This window comes from Fukomys damarensis, unplaced genomic scaffold (genome assembly GCF_012274545.1).
Source record: "Fukomys damarensis isolate Sample0158 unplaced genomic scaffold, DMR_v1.0_HiC HiC_scaffold_37, whole genome shotgun sequence".
NCBI classification, from domain to species: domain Eukaryota; kingdom Metazoa; phylum Chordata; class Mammalia; order Rodentia; family Bathyergidae; genus Fukomys; species Fukomys damarensis.
The window spans coordinates 45098001-45118400 of NW_022900949.1; the positions used below are offsets into that span (position 1 = coordinate 45098001).

The 20400-nt window shown below is 37.6% G+C and overlaps 1 protein-coding gene and 1 long non-coding RNA gene across 3 annotated transcripts in view; one reads left to right on the forward strand and one right to left on the reverse strand.

Annotated features, from left to right (window-relative positions):
* The window catches only part of Mrpl3 (mitochondrial ribosomal protein L3), a 41698-nt gene extending 32475 nt beyond the window's left edge, over window positions 1–9223 (reverse strand). The window contains exons 1-4 of the mRNA XM_010625452.3: window positions 8983–9223; window positions 7898–8082; window positions 6646–6737; window positions 4549–4647 (exon numbers count right to left, since the gene is read on the reverse strand). Of these exons, the coding sequence (XP_010623754.1) occupies window positions 4549–4647; window positions 6646–6737; window positions 7898–8082; window positions 8983–9071 (465 nt within the window). The 5' untranslated portion in view covers window positions 9072–9223. The remainder of the gene's footprint in view (window positions 1–4548; window positions 4648–6645; window positions 6738–7897; window positions 8083–8982) is intronic.
* Window positions 9224–9295: 72 nt separating this feature from the next.
* The window catches only part of LOC104863145, a 74495-nt gene continuing 63390 nt past the window's right edge, over window positions 9296–20400 (forward strand). For both annotated transcript variants that reach the window (XR_780491.2, XR_780490.2), the window contains exons 1-2: window positions 9296–9407; window positions 12661–12708. This is a non-coding gene — a long non-coding RNA (uncharacterized LOC104863145). The remainder of the gene's footprint in view (window positions 9408–12660; window positions 12709–20400) is intronic.

Genomic DNA, 20400 nt, shown 5'->3' on the forward strand with positions numbered 1-20400 from the left:
TATTAGAAATGACAAGCCTAAAATATATAACACAGCTTACTCTGAGGGTGAACAAACTTACAAGAAGCTAAGCTAGTATAAAAACAAAGACACAGCGACATATTTGTTCAAGATACGGTTCAAATTCAATGGTTAGGTTCAACACTGACCTTATGCAGAAACTTGATTCAGTTCTCGCCCAATTCGATTTGCAAACAGAATCATGGCAAGAATTAAGTTTGTGAACCAATGTACCACAGTAATTCATGGTACTTTTTTAAAAAAAAGCAGTGATGGGGCTGGGGATTTAGCCAAAAGCTCAAGTGTTGAAGGCTTGGTCCCTAATTCAGCAAACTGGGGTGGGTGGTTGGGGGTGTGTGTGTGTGTATGTGTGTGTGTGTGTGTGTGTGTGATGTGTGATTGGATCATGGCTGCAATCTCATCAGTGAATTCATTCATTTTGAATTCATAATTATATGAACTATTATTGGGTGGTGCTGGAAACTAGGAGGTGGGACCTTAGTTGGAGGAGGTAAGCCAATGACAACCCTGGAAGGTACATATTGTTCTCGGCCCTTTCCTTGCTCTTTCTCACTGTCTCCTGTCTGTTGCTTTGGTCCACCACATGCTCTCTAACATGTTCAGGAAGCCTTACCATGAGCCTAAAAGCTATGGAACAAAACCTCTGAAACTATGAGCCAAAATGAATCTCTCCTCCTTCAAGTTGTTTATCTCAGGTATTTTGCCACAGTGACAGAAAGCTAAATACACCAACTGATGAGGATGATTAACAAAACACCTTTCCCCAAATCAAAATAAAGCATCTGAACAGCCAGACTTATTTGTAGAATACTGCATATATCCTTAGCAAACTCAAGTTACTTGCTAATTTCAGTTTAAAAGGGAAACTTGTTAGTATTCCTTTAAAATTTATTTAGTAAGTTGTCTTTAGTTGACTTGAATTTGGGTGGCACTAATTTTAAGCACAGAACTTTAATTTTTGGACTAGTCCACTCCCACTAGGAATCTTGCTGGGGCTCTCCAGGAGAGCTGCTCAACATATGCTGGGAAGCACTCCCCAGCAGTGCACTCACGAATATTCTGTACCTCAAGAAGCTATCCATGCCTCCAAAAGAGTGTTAACATAAATTCAATCCAGTCACTCTTGTTTCACTTTCCACATGTCAAAATTATCACAGCCCTTTTTTCATCGTTAGTCACAAACACTTTTTCCATAATAGGGCAAACAAAAAATTTCATTTAAAAGTGTGTGGCTCCTCAAAATGATTCCCCTAATGTATCATATTCAGACTTACTAAATTTCAGAGCAGACTTCAAATTTATTGACAGTCACACATTACACTTGATGGTTAAAAAGCACAATATTATACTATTAACATCAATTTCTTTTAGTTTACCAGGAAGCTTCTGAGAAAAATTCCTTATCCTTTTGTAAAAGATGAACCCCTCAATCTAACTACTAAACCAGAAAAAAAAAAAAAAACCTAAGGTAACATTTTCTAATTATCTTTCAGTTTCACTAAAATTGAACACTTTAATTTTTTTCAATGACAATCATAATATGAGAAAAACCAAATGCTTAGGCTGAAATGAGAAGCAGTACAAGAGTTCTTTTTCTTTCACTTATTGAAACTTCCAAACAAATGATTTTTAAAAGGCAATTTAAGAGACTGACAGCACTGTCACACTTGGATAATTCCATCGATGAGGTTGTGTTTTTCCCCCTCTTCACAGTTCTCTGCAATTATCCTTCCCACAATGAGAATGCTTCTCTGTGCCTAAGATAAATTGATTTAATCAACTTTTAGGGCCACTTGACTTCCTTATTCAAAAACACTATGTACCACAACAGTTTTTATTTATAACATACAAAATTTGCAAAAGGAAACTAGTCTAATTCCTTGGAAGCATAAATTCTTTACATATTAAAAAATGAAAGACAAAACAAAGCAGTTCTAACCCTATTATAAATAAAACTAATTTAAGAACTTAACTATTTGGCATTTTATATTCATAGTTCTCATTTTTTAAAAAAAATCCCTCTATAATCAATCCATTTACAGTTCTCTGAGGACTAAAATATGCAAGAGGAAGTATGTTCTTAGTTTAATAAATCTCTTTCTGGGCTGGGGATTGAGCTTAGTGGTATCACTGCCTGCCTTGCAAGCACAAGGTCTGTACTTCAATCCCCAGTACAAAAACATAAACAAAAACAACTTTTCCTTTACAAATAAAAATGCCTTACTTATAAAGAGTTCTGAAACTTCATATTCATATCCCATTCTAAAGGAAGGCTGCTTGTAAAGTTTTCCCTTAATATTGTAGTAAATGTCTTCTGGACATATAACAATTATATCTTGAAGAAGTCACAAAAGAAAGGCCTTTGTAGTGCTTACTATGTTAGAAAAATGACTTTTTAAAGTTTATGTAAGCTGAATGAGTCAAAATCCACCACAATATTAAGAATACAGTATTCAAATCACTCTGCTGTGCTGTATATTCATTTAAGAGGATAAAATTATTAAGAATTTAGTTGAAGAGAAAAAATATGTGGACCACAATCTTGAGTATGAAATTATACTATATCATTTCTGTAACATTTTGGTTATTAATACTATATTATTTATACTAATATGATTCAGCTATTATCTACTGGGTGAGTATTTTTCACTATTTATTGGACAATTCCACATGGACTGTCTGCGAATAGTGCTCAAAAGCCTCCCCTCGTTTGTCCCTGTTTCAGTTATGGTACCAGCACTGATTGAGATGCTTGTTTGAAAATCGTTCTGTGCCTGCACGTCCACATCCTCAGTCCCATTCAGAATCATCCCTCCCCCTTTCCAAATCTCTGCCCTTTCAATTCAAATGCAACTGCCTTGGTTCAAAAGGCTTTCATCAGGTCTCTCCTAATTGTTCAAATAATCCTAGAAGTATTCTCTGAAACCAGATATTTCTAATTTTTGTTACCCAACATAACAATTTGTTACTGCCCAGGTTAAACACTTCAGAAAGCTCACTGAGGTCTACAAGATGAACTCTAAACCCCTCACAGTCACCTAGAGAGCTGCAGCTGCATCATCTTCCCTCCTGGCCCACACCCACACTGAGATGCAGCCATATCACCACCACATTTCTCTCCCCAGGCACGTATGCTCTTCCACTTGTCTCTGCACAGGCCATTTCCCCTGGCATGGCTTAACACAGGTTTTCCTTCTGGTCTCCTCCCTGTGAAACTTCCTAATATTTTCCCAAGCAGAAATGGCAGCCTCCAGTTCTGTGCCTATTGGATTTTTATTGTACTGGGACGGCTAATTTATTTATTCATCTCTCATCAGCTTGAGAGTTCCCAAAAGGTGAATATTAAGAAACAGTTAAGAAAGGAAGGCTCTGAAAGCTGTGACTATTATTACCAGTGAGTGGTCCAGAGTGAGCTACTTAACTGCTTTATTTCAGAGGCTGAAAAAATAACTTAAGGTAATAAATGTAGAAGTCTTAATGCTTATGTACATAGCATGAAGTAAGTGCTCAATAAAAGTTAACTATGACAAGAAAACGGTAGATGTTAGATGTACAATAAACATTTGGTAATTCTGACAGTTGTATAGTATGAGTCATATTCTCATTTCATAAATAATTTCCAGTGAAAAAACTTTGCTTAGAATTAAGTAAATCTAAAGATGCTTTGTTATCCATTAGTGAAAACCACCATGATATCTATAAAGGTTTCTAATTTTAGTCACACACTAGAGGATAGTAACTAGTTTTTTGTAATTTAAACCATAAATTCAATATTTTGTTGGTATGGTATGCTCAGAAAAAATGCTTTATGTAGAAAAATTTGATGTGTGTTCATATACAGCTTTCTCCCTAGTACAGAAATCTCCTGCTAAAAAATATACAAAATTAATCCTTTTGGTATTAAATACTGAGATAATTTTTCATAGAAAGTGGAATAAAACAATTATCACACCTACTGTGTGATCTTCATTTAATATGTTCACAACAGGGCCATAATTTGTGTCTCACTCCCAGATGGCTTGACCACCAGTGGTAGATGCAGGACTGTTCCATCGGCAGCTTTTTATTAATTTTATTAGTAAAAGGCCAATAAAAGTGATTAGATCCGCATGTACTACCAGTGGCACAAGCCACCTGATGGGACAGTCCTGCATGTACCACACTGATGGTTCAAGCCATCTGGAATGTGTTAATCCCTGTGAAAAATATATGTTAAGTAGTATTTTTTTATTTTACAGATGTATAAGCACTATAGCTTAAAGAGTAAAGTTCTGTTCCTCCTGCCAAATAGTTTTACCTCAGAGACAAATTAAAGCAAGTTAGCTATTTTTACATGTTGTAGTAGCACAGTTCATTTACTTTTCATTAAAGCTTTGTGGTAATCTGTTCTGCTAATTCTTGACCGTTAATTGATTAACAAACTCAGGTTTCAAGTAATTCCACAGTAAATGAAGGCATAAAGCATGAAAGCATTCAGATATGAAACTAAAGAAATGCACCATTCTAAGAATGAAAATATTTCCTTACACGGAAACGTGACACAGTTTTCCCTCCTACAGTTAGGGCTGCCATTTTTCCATTATGGTTTTCCTTTGAAGTGTATTTTAAGACATGACAATCGCGTACCTAAAAAGCAAGCAAAAAAAACTAAATATATCCCAAGATACATTTTAATTCTACAACACAGGACAAACAGAGGCCCTAGAATAATTAATTAGGAGTTTCGCAAGGTTATTTAATTTATCCCAATTACAAACTTTTTTTTTTTTTTTTTTGAGACAGGGTCTCACTACGTAGTTGAGACTGATCTGGAACTAACTATGTAGCCCAGGCTGGTCTCAAACTCAAAGTGAATCCTCCTGCCTCAGCCTCCCAAGTGCTGGGATTACAGGCATGTACCACTATGCTTGGCTCCAACTACAATCTTAAAATATACAAATGAATTTAAAAAAACTGTAAAATACAGTCCAGTACAAAGAAAATATAAATACACAACAAAATGAGTACTTATAGAGATGCTATGTGATCACTACACAGGTCAAAATGTAGGACCCCCAAAGCTCATGTTTCCATTCCCAATCATCTCCTTGCCTTTTATTTCCAGAGTGGCAGTTCTCCAGCAGTGGTCCAGCATCACCTGAGAACCTGGTAACCATGCAGCCTTTGAAGCACCAATCCAGACCTACTAGATCAGAATCTCTGCACTTTATAAGTGATTCTAAAGCTTGGTGAAATTTAAGAAATACTGTCCTGGAAATAACTCTTAACATTTATGGCAAGCACTTAACTTTTCTCTAGAATTACTGCCTTTGAAAGTTTTGCTTAATATAGTGTTGCCTGCTTTAGACTTTATGTACTCTTCTATGCCTTCTTTCACTCAGCTTTGTATTTATAAGGCCATCTATATTGTTCTGTATTGCTCTATTCAGTCCATTTTCATTGGTATATAGCATTTCTTCACACGACTACATCACAATTTATTTACCCATTCTACTGCTGATGGACATATGGCATCATTCCAGTTCTGGAATATTAAGAGTGATGATGCTCTAAACAATATTGTAAAGGAATCCCAATACACACACGTTCAATTTTATAATAATACTCAGGAGAAGGACTGTAAGGTTCATCTATATAACTTTACTGAATGTTAAACCAATTGCTGAAATACCTATACCAAGCTACAATCCTACAGGCCTTTCCTGAAAGCTCCCAACATTCCTCACAGTGCTTGAAACTATTATCTTCTGCCTTATCACTCAAAGCCCGTGAATGTTTATGAAGAACACGTAGGCTCTCTGTGCTTTGCCAGCACTCTAAACATGTGCATGAGCTCTTATTTTAATCACAACCATCTGTCTGATCACCTTTTTAAGAGTAGGGCCCAAAGAATAACTGAGTTGTTCAAAGGGTCTGAGGGAGTGATGATCTCCTAACTGTACCAAAGCTCTTTCTATAGTAATAAAGACAACAATAGCTAACATTTTCTGGACTTTAACATTGTGTGTCAAGTGTGTGACATTTATTATCTTGTGCAGTCCTCACAATAACTTCTGAAGTAGGTCATACTTATTTCCTTTAGAGAACAGAAGTACAGCTTTTATGGATAAGGCACAATGCCCCAAGGAATATAACTAGTAAGTGTAAGAATCCGGATTTAAAGTGGGATATTCCAGCCCCACAGCACACATTCTTAACTGTTTGTGTATACCTCATGTCAGAGAACAAGATACAGCTTCTCCAGACAGGGGGATATTCTTATAGTCAGCAAAAAGATCAAAAATTATATTTTGGAGTTGAAAGAACTTTATAAATGGAAGTAAGATGAGACTGCGATTTTTTTCCCATTAATAAAACTCATAGATTGGTGAGAAGGTTATACTGTTTTTTTTAATGCATTGTCCCAGTTATTCTAATATCAATATCAGAAAGTTATAACTCAGACAAAACTCAGAACATTACTGAAACCATCAGAAACAAAGTTTTTTTAATATCGTCTGTATTTGACATTAGCCTCTTTTCCCCATACAGATACGTGTTTCATGATATGAGTATCACCCAGTAAAGTCTGCACAAAAAGATCTGGGTATGCATACATATCCCCATGTTCTGTTTTTTTCTTACCTGAAGTAATGTGACCACATGCTTTTTACCATCCTTGGTCCATAAAGGCATCATGCCCAGCTTCAGGGCAATAAGGCCAACTCGGGAAGAACCTGCCAATTAAAATCATGTCAGGCTAAGCTTTTTCAATATTTACCAACATGATGAAACACTCTTTCCTAAAGTTAAGCTTCAATACAAGGACCAAGTACATAAGAGAATTGCTAAAATATTCAGGGTGAAACAAGGCTCCTCCTCACATATTTAAGTGCCTTCAAGAATGCCTGGCATAATATACTGGTGCTCAAGAATTATCTGTAAAATGTAAGAGAACTACACAAAATAAAGAAAATAGATGGGTTTTTATATTCCAGTTTTTAAATAAAGGTATTACTACAGGGCATATAAATCCATCATCATAGTTTCCTTGTATCAGCTCATGTCCAACATTACTAATTAGAAAACATCATTCCAATTCTAGCTGGATGATGGAGATGTCACAAATAGTCATATTGCTAAAATATGTCAGTCTCCATCATGACACTCTGATGTGTTGCAAAACTCAGGCATGGTGGCATATACCTGTAATCTCACACTCAGGAGGCTGAGGCAGGAGGACTGCCATGAGTTCGAGGCCAGCCTAGGTTACAAAGAGTTGAAGGCCAGCCTGAACTACATAGCGAGACCCTGTCTGAAAAACCAAAAAAAAAAAAAAGTAAGATGTGTTCAATAAATTGGCAAGGTTTGCTTCACTAAGAAATTTTAGCCACTATACAATTAACTGTCACAATATAGTCCAAGCAGAAACCACACACTGAGAAGGAAAGGCCTTATTCTTACTGGTCTGGTCACATCCAGGTTTAGTATCACACCAGACAGAGTTGATTCTGGGGTTATGCTTAGCAAACCTTGAGTGCTACAGCATCCCAAATAAAAAGTTCTGCCCAACACATTACAATTAACATCATACTCTTCCAGCCTTTCTTTCCTAATTTATTTTGCATCCCTTTTTTCTCAAGGAAAGAAGGGAAGGTATGCAAAATGATTTTCCTTTCTCCTACAAAACAGCTTCAAGGAGGTCTTTCACCAACAGTGAATTAGGAGTCTGGAAATACACTTACAAGCCAAATTACAATGAGACAGACACACTGAAGACATTAAAATTAATTCAAGAGATGAAAATTTTACGAAAATCACTATGATTTTGACTGTCACAAAGTAAGAGAGAAGCTTTCATCAAAATAAATACATAAATAAAACAAAAAACAATTACCTGGTTCCCAAGGATGTATAGGCCATGGTTCATCTTTCAGAGGACACAGTTTACTTGCTAACTGGGCTTTATCTTCATCAGAGACCAACTGCTTAACAAATGAGGCATTTTCTTCAGAAAGATGCTCATCCCACCAAGTTGGACTCTTACCATGGAGACTTCTAACAAAAAGCCAGATGTTTGTTCTGTAAAAATGAAAAACCAAGTCACAATTTCCCCATTTAATATAAGGAATGGCAGTCACACACATTGCCCCTGTAGTCGAGGCCTTAGGACAGGGTTTGGTTTATGCTTAAGTTCTTTCCCTAATACTACTCATAAAAATGAGATTCACATTTTAACTATGAATAGTTACCCTGGAAGAAGTATTTTCTCTCCTGGGATAAACAGATTCTAACAAAGTACAATAGCCCTACCTAGATACATGACAGGCCACTAACCTACCTGAATGTGTGTCTTAAAAGAGTTTTATATCCAGTGGAGGTAGCCAAATGTGGCATCTTAGGTTCAAGTAAAGAAACTGCATGTGCAAAGTTAGAAGATCCACAAAAGACATGACCTCTGATCAGCTGAACACACCAAGAAAGAACCTAGTGAGTGAAGGTGGGGAAGATGTGTAATATTTGTACTGGGTGGTGGTGGGGGTGTCAGGACAGAAATTGTTTCTGCAGCCTTCCCTCCGCCTATCTTCTGTAGTCGGGTAGATCTAGGTTGGTCCCAATTTTCCACTAAGCAGCTGAGTGACTTTGAACAAGAATTAGCTTTAACCACTAGCCATACAACACTGTGATCACATGACGCTACATAATACAAAGCGCTTAATACGCTTAACGGACCATGTACCACATGTTCACTCATTGGAAATAACATTCTTGTTAATGTCCTTAGCTAAATGCTGGCCTCTAAGCATTAAAAAAAAAAAATACCCCTCCAATCCTGTCAAAACTGCTTTCCTGACAATTCTTATCTTTCTGTGCTCCACGACTGCAGAGAGTCCCTTCCTCCTCCAGCCATGGCAGGACACTCCTCAAAGCCGCAGTGGTGCAGGGTGCACAGCCCTACTTCCTTGTCCTACTCATACCCACCTACTCCCCAAGCCCGGGACAGCACCGCAGCCGGCGCCGCAGCCCAGTAACTGGGCGCCCGCCTGAGCCAGAAGCCTCCAACCCGGCATGGAGTCGCCGGCAGGGTTGTGGTCGCGACACCTTTGGGTGCCCGCCTCAGTGCTTTCAGTGTCCCCTCTCAAGCACCACGCGTTTACTTCAACCTTTGAGAAGCCATCCCACGTCCGCCAATTTCATCCGCTCCGGAAATAGAGCCTCCCGATCCACTTCCTGTCCATTTCCCAATAAGTTCCGGCTACTAAGATCAACCCGTGGAAATCGAGTTCCGCCTGCAGAATAGTGCTACTTTGAGTGTGTTTGGGGCCTTAATTTGGCAGGAATTACTCATCTTTTCAGAGGTGAGAGAAAGAAGAATGTTCAGAGTTTAGAAGAATGAGACGAACAAGGTAAAGCTTCCCGGGCAAGCTAAGGAAAGAGGACTAATTTCTGATAGCGCTCTCTGTGGAGCACCTCATTTTGCTAAACAGCGTTGTTATAATCATATTGGTTAATACTCAAAACAATTCAGAAAAGAAGTTGTTACTTTCGTATTACAAAGGAGGTGTGTAAGCTTCTTTTCTCTCATCGCTGAGACAAAATACCTCACACCCAAAGTTAGAGGGGAAGAGGTTTATTTAGTTTATAATACATAGAGGTTTCAGTCCATAATTGGTTGGCTCTAAGGCAGGGATAAAAAACTGGCATCACAGAGGCTAAACAATGTGGCGTGCACAAGGTAGCAAAGCAGCAAAGGAGAGCTTCACCGCATTTTTCTGCCTCTTTTATCCCATCTAGACTACCGGAATTAGGGTGGTGCTAAACCACTCTCTCAAGTGTAGTGGTTTAGTAATCACACCCCTTAATTCCAGCATTCTATATTCAGCTACGTCTGACCGAATGAGGCTTTGGAGGGGCATCCAGACCCAAACCATAACAGGAGGGAACATAGACTGAGAATTTAGGCGCTGATCAAAAGTAGCACATCTGGCAGATGAGCAGAGCTGACATTGAAACAGGGCTGGCAAATTTTAACCATAGAATATGTCGAAGTAATGACATATATCTTCCAGGGCCGAATCATAAAATGTTGCTACTTGTAGCTAAGTCTCCTGGATTTCTCCCCGTGGAGAAATCTGGAGGTCTTGTCCTGCTGACACTCATAAAGATCAAAAGTGAGGCAATGTAAAGAGAAAGCAAATTGCCAGCCATGAGTGAACCACAAGAACTGGATTGCAGTGCCAAGAGACCCTTCAGATAACTGCAACTCTTAAAAGACCTTGAGCCTAAACCAAGAGGCTCATGGATTCTTGACCAGGCACAATTGCTAGAGAAAATAAATGATTGTTATTGTTACCATAAAGTTTTTTGATGTAACAAGAGCTAAGATATCTTTTGTGTAGACAAACCTGTGTGTCTTGTGTCCCACATCTGGCCTAATTACCATTTGTATGCCTTGGACATTCTTTGACTGCTTCAAAATTCCATTTGCTTTTATTTATTTATTTATTTTTTTTGTACCAGGGCTTGAACTTGGGTCCTTGCTAGGCAGGCAGTGGCACCACTGAGCTAAATCCCCAGCCCAAAATTTCATTTCCTTATAGGTCAGATTACTGTAAGAACTCAGAAATAAAAGTTTAGCTTTTCCATCCTTCTTTTATCATAGATATGGATAACCTGGCTTACAAGATCCAGGCAAGGGTCAATTTCTGGGCACCGTTTGTACTTCAGTAGGCTCAAAATGTTTGCTCTTTGCTTGGCTTTCAGTTCTATTCATTGTTGTTGCAGTTACTTGGGCATTTCTCAGTAACACTTTGGGACTTGTAGAAAATATGTCTCTTCATCCTACCTGTGCTGTCTGACCTCACAGTTACTTAAGAAACTCCTTTAATTGAACAAATGTATTTGTTTCCTTTTGGCTACCAGGGATTGAACTTGGGACCTTGTGCTTGCAAAGTAGGTGGTAGAACAATTGAGCTAAATCCCCATCCCTGAACAAATGTATCTTAAAGTGTGCTACATACAAGAACCTGAGAATAGAAAAACGTCTCTACTACTGCCAATAGCTACCATTTCTTGTGGCTCTAAATGCTGAACATTGTGATAGCCCATCAGCCAAAGACTACTGTAACACCCCAAATCAGACAAAGTTTATTTTGATGCAGTAAGAAAGAGCATATACTTGGGAATGTCTCTACACTAGTGAGTTGGGACAAACTTGTTATAAAACTTGGAATTGGGAGATGATTTTTAAAGTACAATCAGAGAAACAAAGATTTGGTTTGGAATGGATGCTATCAAGAAACAAAGACAGTTCAGCAATTAGGTATCTTAATCTTTTCTGGAGAACGAAAGACCGAAGTGAACTTGTGGATGATGTACAAAAGAAAGCAATGATTACTCTGAAGAAAGAATTGTTAGTCATTTGTAGCATTGAATTGGTCTACACTATTGCCTATTAAAATTATTTGTTGATAGTCTGGTATTAAATACTGCCCTCTAATTGGTAACTGGATTTGTTTTCACCTCAGAATATTTTATCACTTAATTTTTATAAAACTTCCATTTTATAGTAGATAAAGTAGGCACAGAGACATCACATAACTTAAATAATGTCATCAATTAGTAAGTGGTAGAGCCAAGATTACATTTTAGGCAGTGTAGCAATGGTGCTTGTGATTTTAGAAATTTTGTTTATTTTTTTCTTTACAATAAATATGTTATTACCTTTGATTTGGAACTGGTCTAAGAGTAGAGAGGAAAAGTGGCAAGCAAATACATCACATAATATGGTTCAAGAGGACTGATGAGACAGGCATTCAGTGTAACTTTTGCCTCTGGTGCCAAAACTTCCTGATCCCAATTGGAGACTGTCAGTGAAATCTACAGCAGGCAGCACTGCTGAACTGAATCAAAACAAAATATGATTTGTCTGTTGACATGAAGCACAGGCCTCCTGGTTGCCACCTGGGGCTAGGAAGTATTGTTATATTTGATTTAGTCACTGCAGTATACTGCTAACTGAAAGTCAAGAGGCCCAGGTCCTGAGGTTCGCAGTTTAGGCTTCCCTGGGACACTCAGGTATGATCTTGAGTTTCCCACCATTCCTGATGTTCAGAAACTGTCATTGACCCTGGAACCACTTGGCTTCTCTAGGACATCAGTTTCTTATTGGAACAAATATAATCTCCTTTTTAGTTCTATGATTCCAGAATTCTTACTAATTCAGACCAGAAGCCAATATAATAAGCCTCCTATACATTAAACAAAGTATAAGAATACTCTCATCTTGGAATTACTAAACTCATATCCAACAAAGAGAGTCATCATAGAAGGAGTAGGTTTCAAACCAAGGGTTTATTGAAAATAATTTTCTCTCTTTTTTTTTCCTTTTCTGGTACTGAGCTAAATCCCCAGCCCTTCCAGTACTGAAAATAATTTTAATATATTCCTACCATTTATCTCTACTGTTAATTCTTACGATGGTTGTGATGTGCCCTATGTGGTTAGCTTATTACATAATAGTAACATGTTCACTATTGGGTAATATTACATTTATCCTGTCTCTTATTTCATAGTATACTTTATACCTGAAACTAAATATGTTTAAAATGAGTTTAGATTTTTTATTAAATTATCTTTGGCCTTTTCCCATTTTTCCAGAGTTGTGGGAATTCAGCATATTTGAAAATTGGTGAAGACGTTCTGAAGGTGAGTCCACATCTGATGGTGGAATAGGCAAAGTATAATTTAAGGAACTTCATACTTTGAGATTTCACTGATGAATAGAATAGAAAGAATATAAAATCCATAAGTGCTCATTCAGTAAAAAAAAAAAATGAATGTCTTTTAATGTCCTTCAGCAAGATCAATCACAATTTGAAATTTTAATATAATGATTTTAAAAGTACAATTATTACTTGTAAGTTCCTAGGTCAGGCTACAAACTTTAGGTTTCTAAGATATAACCAAAATGGAAATACATTTGGCTTCTAGGAAGAAAGAAAAGGAGAAAGGAAAAGAGGAAGGAAGGAAGACAGGAGGGAATGCAGGAGGGGAGGGCGGCAAGAAGGAAAAGCAGTGTGGCCTTGTGGGCTTAAAGTTTCTCATCATTCTGGTGCTATTCTATCCAACATGGTTCTGAAACCATGTAATTATACCAATGTACACTTTAAGATTCTTTAATTACTAAAGAAAGATTTTAGCAACAGAAAATGAAGCATTACATGCCAGGGACCAAATGCTTTCCATCTAGCACCCCTTCTTGGTCTGATCATTTTCCTGATGCCAGCACAGTTTTGACTGTTTCACAGTGGCTCTAGACTAGTGATATTCTGGCTATCGGGAACCAAAGTTTGGATGTCCTCTCTCAGCTTATCAGAATCTGGAGAAATTCTGAGATATTGAGTTCATTTGAGATTTTTGATCTCACTTGGAGGAGGCCTAAGGGGTTCCAAATGAATGATAAATAACATTTAAAGTGGTCTTGCTGCCTACAAAGTGGGTGCTATTGCTCTCATTCTCATTTTAAAGATGTAAAAATTGAAGCATAAAGAAGATGAGCAGTTAATCCAAAGTCATGCATCTTAAATTTGTTAGGTAAGTGGTGGAATCAGGAGTTGAACCCAGACTTTCAGCATCCACAAGGTTATTAACGGCTCTGCCCCCACCCCCTTTTAGAAAAGGTAGCTTCTTGGCACAAGAGTGGAGCATCCAGCTCAGCATGTAGAGGTTGCCCTACACCAGCAAGCATTTAGGACAGCAAAGTGTGTATCTGTAGAGATCTGAGCAACCCAGATTAGAATCATTTGGTCTCAAGAGAAAATGACAAGGCTAAACTGCTTGAGACTATCACCCATTCAATTCCTGTATAGAGGCTGTTATGTCCTAGGCCAGTACGTCTCAAACCTAAATGTGCATAAGTCTTACCTAGGAATTATGTAAAAGTATAAAGCCATGATTCTTTAGGTCTGAATTAGGACCTATATTTCTAACACACTCAAGATGCTGTATAAATTAGTAGCAGCATTCTAAAAAGAGTTGTAAACTCGGAGTTAGGAAACCAGAGATTCAATTACAACTGCAAATTAGCATTGTGATCCTGAATGAATCAGCACACCCTTCTGCCTCTTCCTCTGTGAAATGGTAGGATTTGTCTATCTGAAGCCCCTTCCTGTATTTTAAGTGAAAGAACTTGTAGAAGATGTGTAGGCTCATTATTCTAGATCTTTAAATTCTACTTCCTGGAAACTGTAAATATGCTTTCTTATATAACAAAGAGGCTTTGCAGATGTGATAAATGTGAATAACCTTTAAAAATCACATGAATCGCTAAAAACTAAAAATTCTCTGTCTGTGGTGGGAGGGACATAAGAAAATGGAAAAAGGCCAAGGCAGAGACAAAGCCTACAAGTCAAGAAATGCAGTGGTGAATAAAAGCAAGGAAAATAGATTCTTCTTCACATCCTCCAGAAAGGAGTGAAACCTTACCTTTCACAGTAGTAGCTCAGTGAGATTCAGGCCAACCTTCTGACCTCTACAGTACTATGACAGTAAGTTTGTGTTGTTTGAACCACTTTATTTTTGGTCATTTTCTTTGGAAGCAATAAAAAACTACTATAGACCATCAAATCCAACTTTAAAATGCTGGTAACTCATAGAATGAATAGATGTTGGTTATTGTGACATCTTGATGTTACTTCTCTTGATGTCATATCACATATAATACCAAGGGGTGTAACATCAAGATGAGAATATTCTATTCCTGTTTGTTTTTGAGTTCTAAGAAAAAATTATTGGTAACAATAATGTATCCAAATGCATTCTCAATTACATCATTTTGTACTTCATATACAAAAATATTTATGAATATCAATTACTTAATATACAGTTTTTAGTAGTAGGTACTTAAATATTGGTTGAATAGTCAAGTGAATTTGAATCACACTGTAATAAATGTAGAGAATAGTAAAATAACAATGATAATATGTTATTTGTTGGGCATTTTATGTCAGTAACTTGGCTACAAAAAGACATTATCAGTTTTTCCTAACAAAAATGATAGATATTTTCACAATTTCACATATGTGATTGCACATAACTCAAAGAGTAACTTTTCCATTACCTAATAAAGTAGCCCAGCCAGAATTCAAAACTAGGTCTAGATGGCTCTCAAATCTCTAGTCACTCTGTTGTTTTGCTTATATTATCAAGACAAACAACAACAATAACCAACCAACCAACCAGCCATTCAATCAAGCAATCCGTCTCAGTACTTGAATTCACAGTGTAGCAGGGAATTTAAAAGAGGTAAAAAGACAACATAGCAAGTGCCAAAGTACAGGGTATGTACAAAGTACCTAGATAGAATACTCATAGAGGAGGTAACATTGGAATTATTCATTGGGGGAATGAATTGGAAGAAGATTGCCCAGGAATAGAGAAAGGCCACCACAAAATAAACACAGTTCAAGCAAATATTGCTAATAATACATCATCCCAAACTTTTTGGCATAAAACCACTATGCCAAAAATTTGTATGGATTTTCTATGGGATTAAGCACAGCTTGATTCTGCATGATATCTCAAAGATGGATGGTGATGTAGGCTGGGGGACCCAAACATCTATAGGCTTATTTACTCTATGTCTGGTGGTTGATGCTGACCTTCAACTGAGACTTCAGCTGGGCTGTCAGCTGGAACACCTGTATGTGGTCTGTGCATGTGGCTCCCTCGCATTGTGGTGGTTGGCTTTCAAGAGCAAGCATCCCAAGAAAACGTGTGTAGACTGCATTACCTTCAATGATTTGGAAGTCACAAGGTATCACTGTACTGTGGTCATAAACTGGTCCGGATTCAAGGGGAAGGAACCCCTGTGTGAACATAGCAAAGGCATATGCTAAAGAAACCATATGGGATGGAAGACATTGTTGCTGCCATGTTTAGAATCATGAACATGTGTATATCCAGAAGTTGCTGGGATTCACAATTACTATTAGGAGAAATTTATCCCATGACAAAGTCTCGGCACATGTCTGGCTGGTTTACAGGAGAGAAAGTAAGATTTAGTCCATATTTTATTTTGCTCTCCAGAACAGTGTCAGAATAAATACTTAGTATCTTCATTTATAGAGACAAAGCCTAGGCTTGAAGGATTGTGTGTGACCGAAGGATATGAGGACTTGACTGTGACTCTGCATGCACAACATAGTCTGGGGAAGGAAGGAAATTACTATCAAACAGGGTGACCCGTTGACCTTAAAATCCCCTCTAATTGTGCCCCTGCATGACAATGGCAAGGTCCGGGCAGCTGAGTTGGGGAGGGGGAGTGGGCAAACTGAAAAGAGCAGGGCAAGACTGTCAGGCTGCTCAGGGGTCATGTGGTGACAGTGGTTCCTCCATCTGTGGTATTCAGAGTCCAACCAGGCCTAGGAGGATTGTCATGGCAACTTGCCCATCTGCACTGCTGAGCTGAGACAGGATTCCCTTAGTAACCGAGGAGCCCAGGAGACGATGCTTAAAATAATCTTTTACGCCCAGGCAGAAATGCCTTTGCAGTTTTATTAGCCATGAAGCATCATGGGGCATAGCTTTCACTCTCACTTTATTTCAAAATGGAACAAAATGGCTTTTTAAAGCAGGAATTTCCAACCGAGGACTAAATGTTGTCTTCACTCTGTAAAGCACACATCTTACTGAAGCCAATGAGGATCATACCTGAGTTTCTGAAACTTGCTGCTGGTCATTATTATATAAATTACTTTCAAATAGACCAGGTGATCACTCGTTGAAATCACTGGGCTCCATCTAATCTCTTTTCTATTTCCAGTTGATGTCCCAGCAGTCTCTCAGCAGGGAAAATAGCTGTGCTTGACAAGAGTTTAACACTTGGGCCATTTATCCTGACAGTTCCTTGCATGGTCTTCCCTGCTCATAACTCTTCTACAATTTTCCCTCATCTTCAAGGCCTGCCTTAGACTTGCCTCTTGCGTGAGGACTCCCTCATAGTCAATAACCCTGGCTACTAATTCCTTGCCTCCTCTCTTAGCTCTTATCATGTGTTTATGTGAATTCTTGCATGGCATCATCTTTTATCATAATAGTGAGAAGATAAGTTTATAAACCATGCCTTCTTGATGAAATTGGAAGGTCTTTAAAGCAGTCTTACATAGCTATATTATGCCTCAGCCCTCCCAGAAACCCCACATGTATAAGAGCTCCAGAGGCACTCAGAAATCTTAGTGGTGATGGCTGTACAATTTTCAGAAATACTAAAAACTGAAATGTGCATGTTGAAAGGATAACTTTTTTCCTCATTGAGTTTATTGGTACTTTTAAAGTGTACAGTACAGTTACGTTTATCATTGGGATCTTGTACCTTTACGTGACAGATCTTGGTACTCATTTTTCCCCATACCCCTTTCCTCCATTCACCCCCTTCCCCCTCCCCTATTTACAAAGACTTTGTTTCCATTTTTCCTTTTCTCATAATTTTTCTTGTCCCTTATTTCCTTTCCCCCTACCCTTCTCACTTCCCCCACACCCTTAGCCCTTTTCTTCCCATTTCACATTGTCAGTTATACAATTTGGATCTTATTTATACTTTTAGTTTTTCATACCAGAGAAATTATTCAGTATTTACATGTGTGTCTTATTTATTTCACTTAAAAATATGCCCTCAATATGCATCTATTTTCCTACAAATGACTTTAGTTTCTCATGCTTTATTTCTGAGTAATACTCCATTTTATAGAAAAACCACATCTTTATCCAGTCTCCAACTGATGGGCAAATGGGCTGTTTCCAAGTTTTAGCTATTACAAACTGTGCCCCTCTAAACATAGGTGTGCATATATCACTGTGGTATGATTCTTTCAATTCTTTTGGAAAGATACACAGCAGAGGGATAGCTGGGTCAAATGGGACCTCTAGTCCTAGTTCTTTGAGCTATCTCCATACTGATTTCCACAGTGGTTGCACCAGTCTGCACTCCCACCAACAATGCAGAAGGGTTCCTTTCTCCCTACAAGCCCGCCAACATTTGTTATTGGTTGATTTCTTGATAGCAGTCATTCTTTGAAAGGATAATTTTAATGATATGGGAATTATAAACCCACAACAAAAAACTAGAAATAGGTGGAAATTGGATGTGAAATATTTGGTAAGTTGCCAAAATTAGGAATCTAGACAGCCCCAGAATCATAGTTTGAAATTGAGTTTCCAAATGCTTAGTAGAGTTTCTCTTTTGCCCATTGAAATGCCCCTCACGCACTACATGAGGAGGAGAGCCTTTGATATGATTACATAATAGCTAAGAGCAATATTTTTTAAGAGGTGGGCAGATCTGGTTCCAGATTTTGTTTCTGCCACTACTTCTGTGTGGTGATCACTTAGTTCTTAGCTTCTTCATCCAAAAATATAATTTTTAAAACCTTCATTCACAAAGCAATAGTATATATTAAATGAAATGATGCATATAAAGTGCTTAATACAACACGACACACAGTAAGACTAAAAATGCTGATGACCATTATTAATAATATTTATATTAACTTTCTGTTCAATATTATAATAATTATGAAAAATCTCCATCATTTTTTAACTGTTTTATTTTATTTGGTCTGAGTAATTTCCTTTTTCTCCTACTCCTCCTCTTCTTCTTTGTCCTCCTCCTCTTTTTTTTTTTTTTAATACAGGGAATTGAATCCAGAGTCTGCACTGAATATTTTCATCTTCATGCAATCACACAAGATTCCTAACAAGACATTGAGAGATCTTTTTTTCATTCCTTTTCCTCTAGTGTTTTTTTACCTCTACCTTTGCTGACTTCCTTTTAGTATGATCAAATATGATACCACAGTTTAAATGGAGAATGTCCCCTCAGAGTTTCATATATTCAAAGATGGGAGTATTGGAAAGCAATTAATGTTAAATGGGTCAGGTCAGAAGAAGCAGATCATTGGGGAGGGACCTAGAAGGGAATATCTTTATCCCTGGCTGCTTCTCCCTCTTTCCTGCCCCACCCTCTGCTTTCTGGCTGCCATGAAGTAAGCAGCTTTTCCTTTTCTGTGACCCTCAGTCATGCCATCTTGCATTGGAGCCTGACAACTGTGGACTAAACTGCCCAAATAAACCTCTCCTTTAAGTTGTGGGTATCAGCTATTGTGTCTCAGCAGTAAGAAAAGTGACTAAGATATACAGCATGTGCAAAACAAAATTTTCACTGTGTAAAATCCTTATTATAAGCATCAGCAACAACAAAGAGCCAGGATTCTTTTCTGGACAAGGTGCAGTACCTAAGCCCACTCTCTTTGCTTTCTTCTATTTCTTTCTTGTTTCTTGGAATCCACAATCTCAGGCTGAGTAGCATTACAAAGAATGCCAGTGGTGAATCTGCAAACTTTGCCTTAAAAGAAAACAGCTTCCATTGGCTGAGTCCACCATCATGGAAACAGATATTTATTTGAGAGAAAATATGCTTTCTGGTAAACTGATGTTATGTTGTAAAAATTGTAGTACTAGGAGTAGCAAAAATACTCATAATTTTCAGCCATTTATATAGTTTTGCAAATATTATTTTATTTAGCTCCTAAAACAATCTATGAAGAAATTGTGTTTAGAAAGGTTAAAGAAATTGTCTAAGATCTCAAGTCTAACAAACATTTCTAGTAAAACCAGATACCCAGTACAAGCTGGGTTAAAATTAAGATCCTCTAATTCTTGACCCCACTTTTTTTTTTCCTAGTTCACATGATGCTCCAGCAGGAGTAGCATAGTTTAAATTCAACCTGGGTAATTAGCAACTTCCTGAGACCCTGTCTCAAAGTAAATTAAAAAGGAATTCAGATTTGGTTTATTGTGAAGGCCTTGAGTTCAGTCCCCAGGATTTAAAAAAATAAAAATACAAGAAGCTTTCTTAAATTATGACCAACAAAAAGGAGGTTAATTATCTTTAAAACAAAATATCAATAACTAGATATGAAAAGCCTAAATGTAAAATATCATTATGAGTTGGTAAGTTCTTCTGCAAAAGGCAGCCACACAAACAAACAAACAAAAAAGTGTATGAGGCTTTGACTCTTAGGGTGACAGACTTTATCACCTCATTAGGCATTTTCTCCGTAGGCACAAGGGAGTGTCCTACTACTGGTCACTTGAAAAGTCTCACACAACAGAAAGATGCTGGTCTTCTTCAAGGTATTTTCTTGGACTCTAAATTGCATTCTTTTCTGGGGAAGAAAAGGAAGCCGATCTATGGAACAAGACATTTTCTCTCAAATTTCTCTCAGTGCCCACTTCTTTGAAGACCCAGAAAATTTAGAGAACACCTTAATCACTATGTCTTTCCTACTTACAATAATATCAGAGAAATTTGATTTTAATGTCTCATTTTTTAATATATAT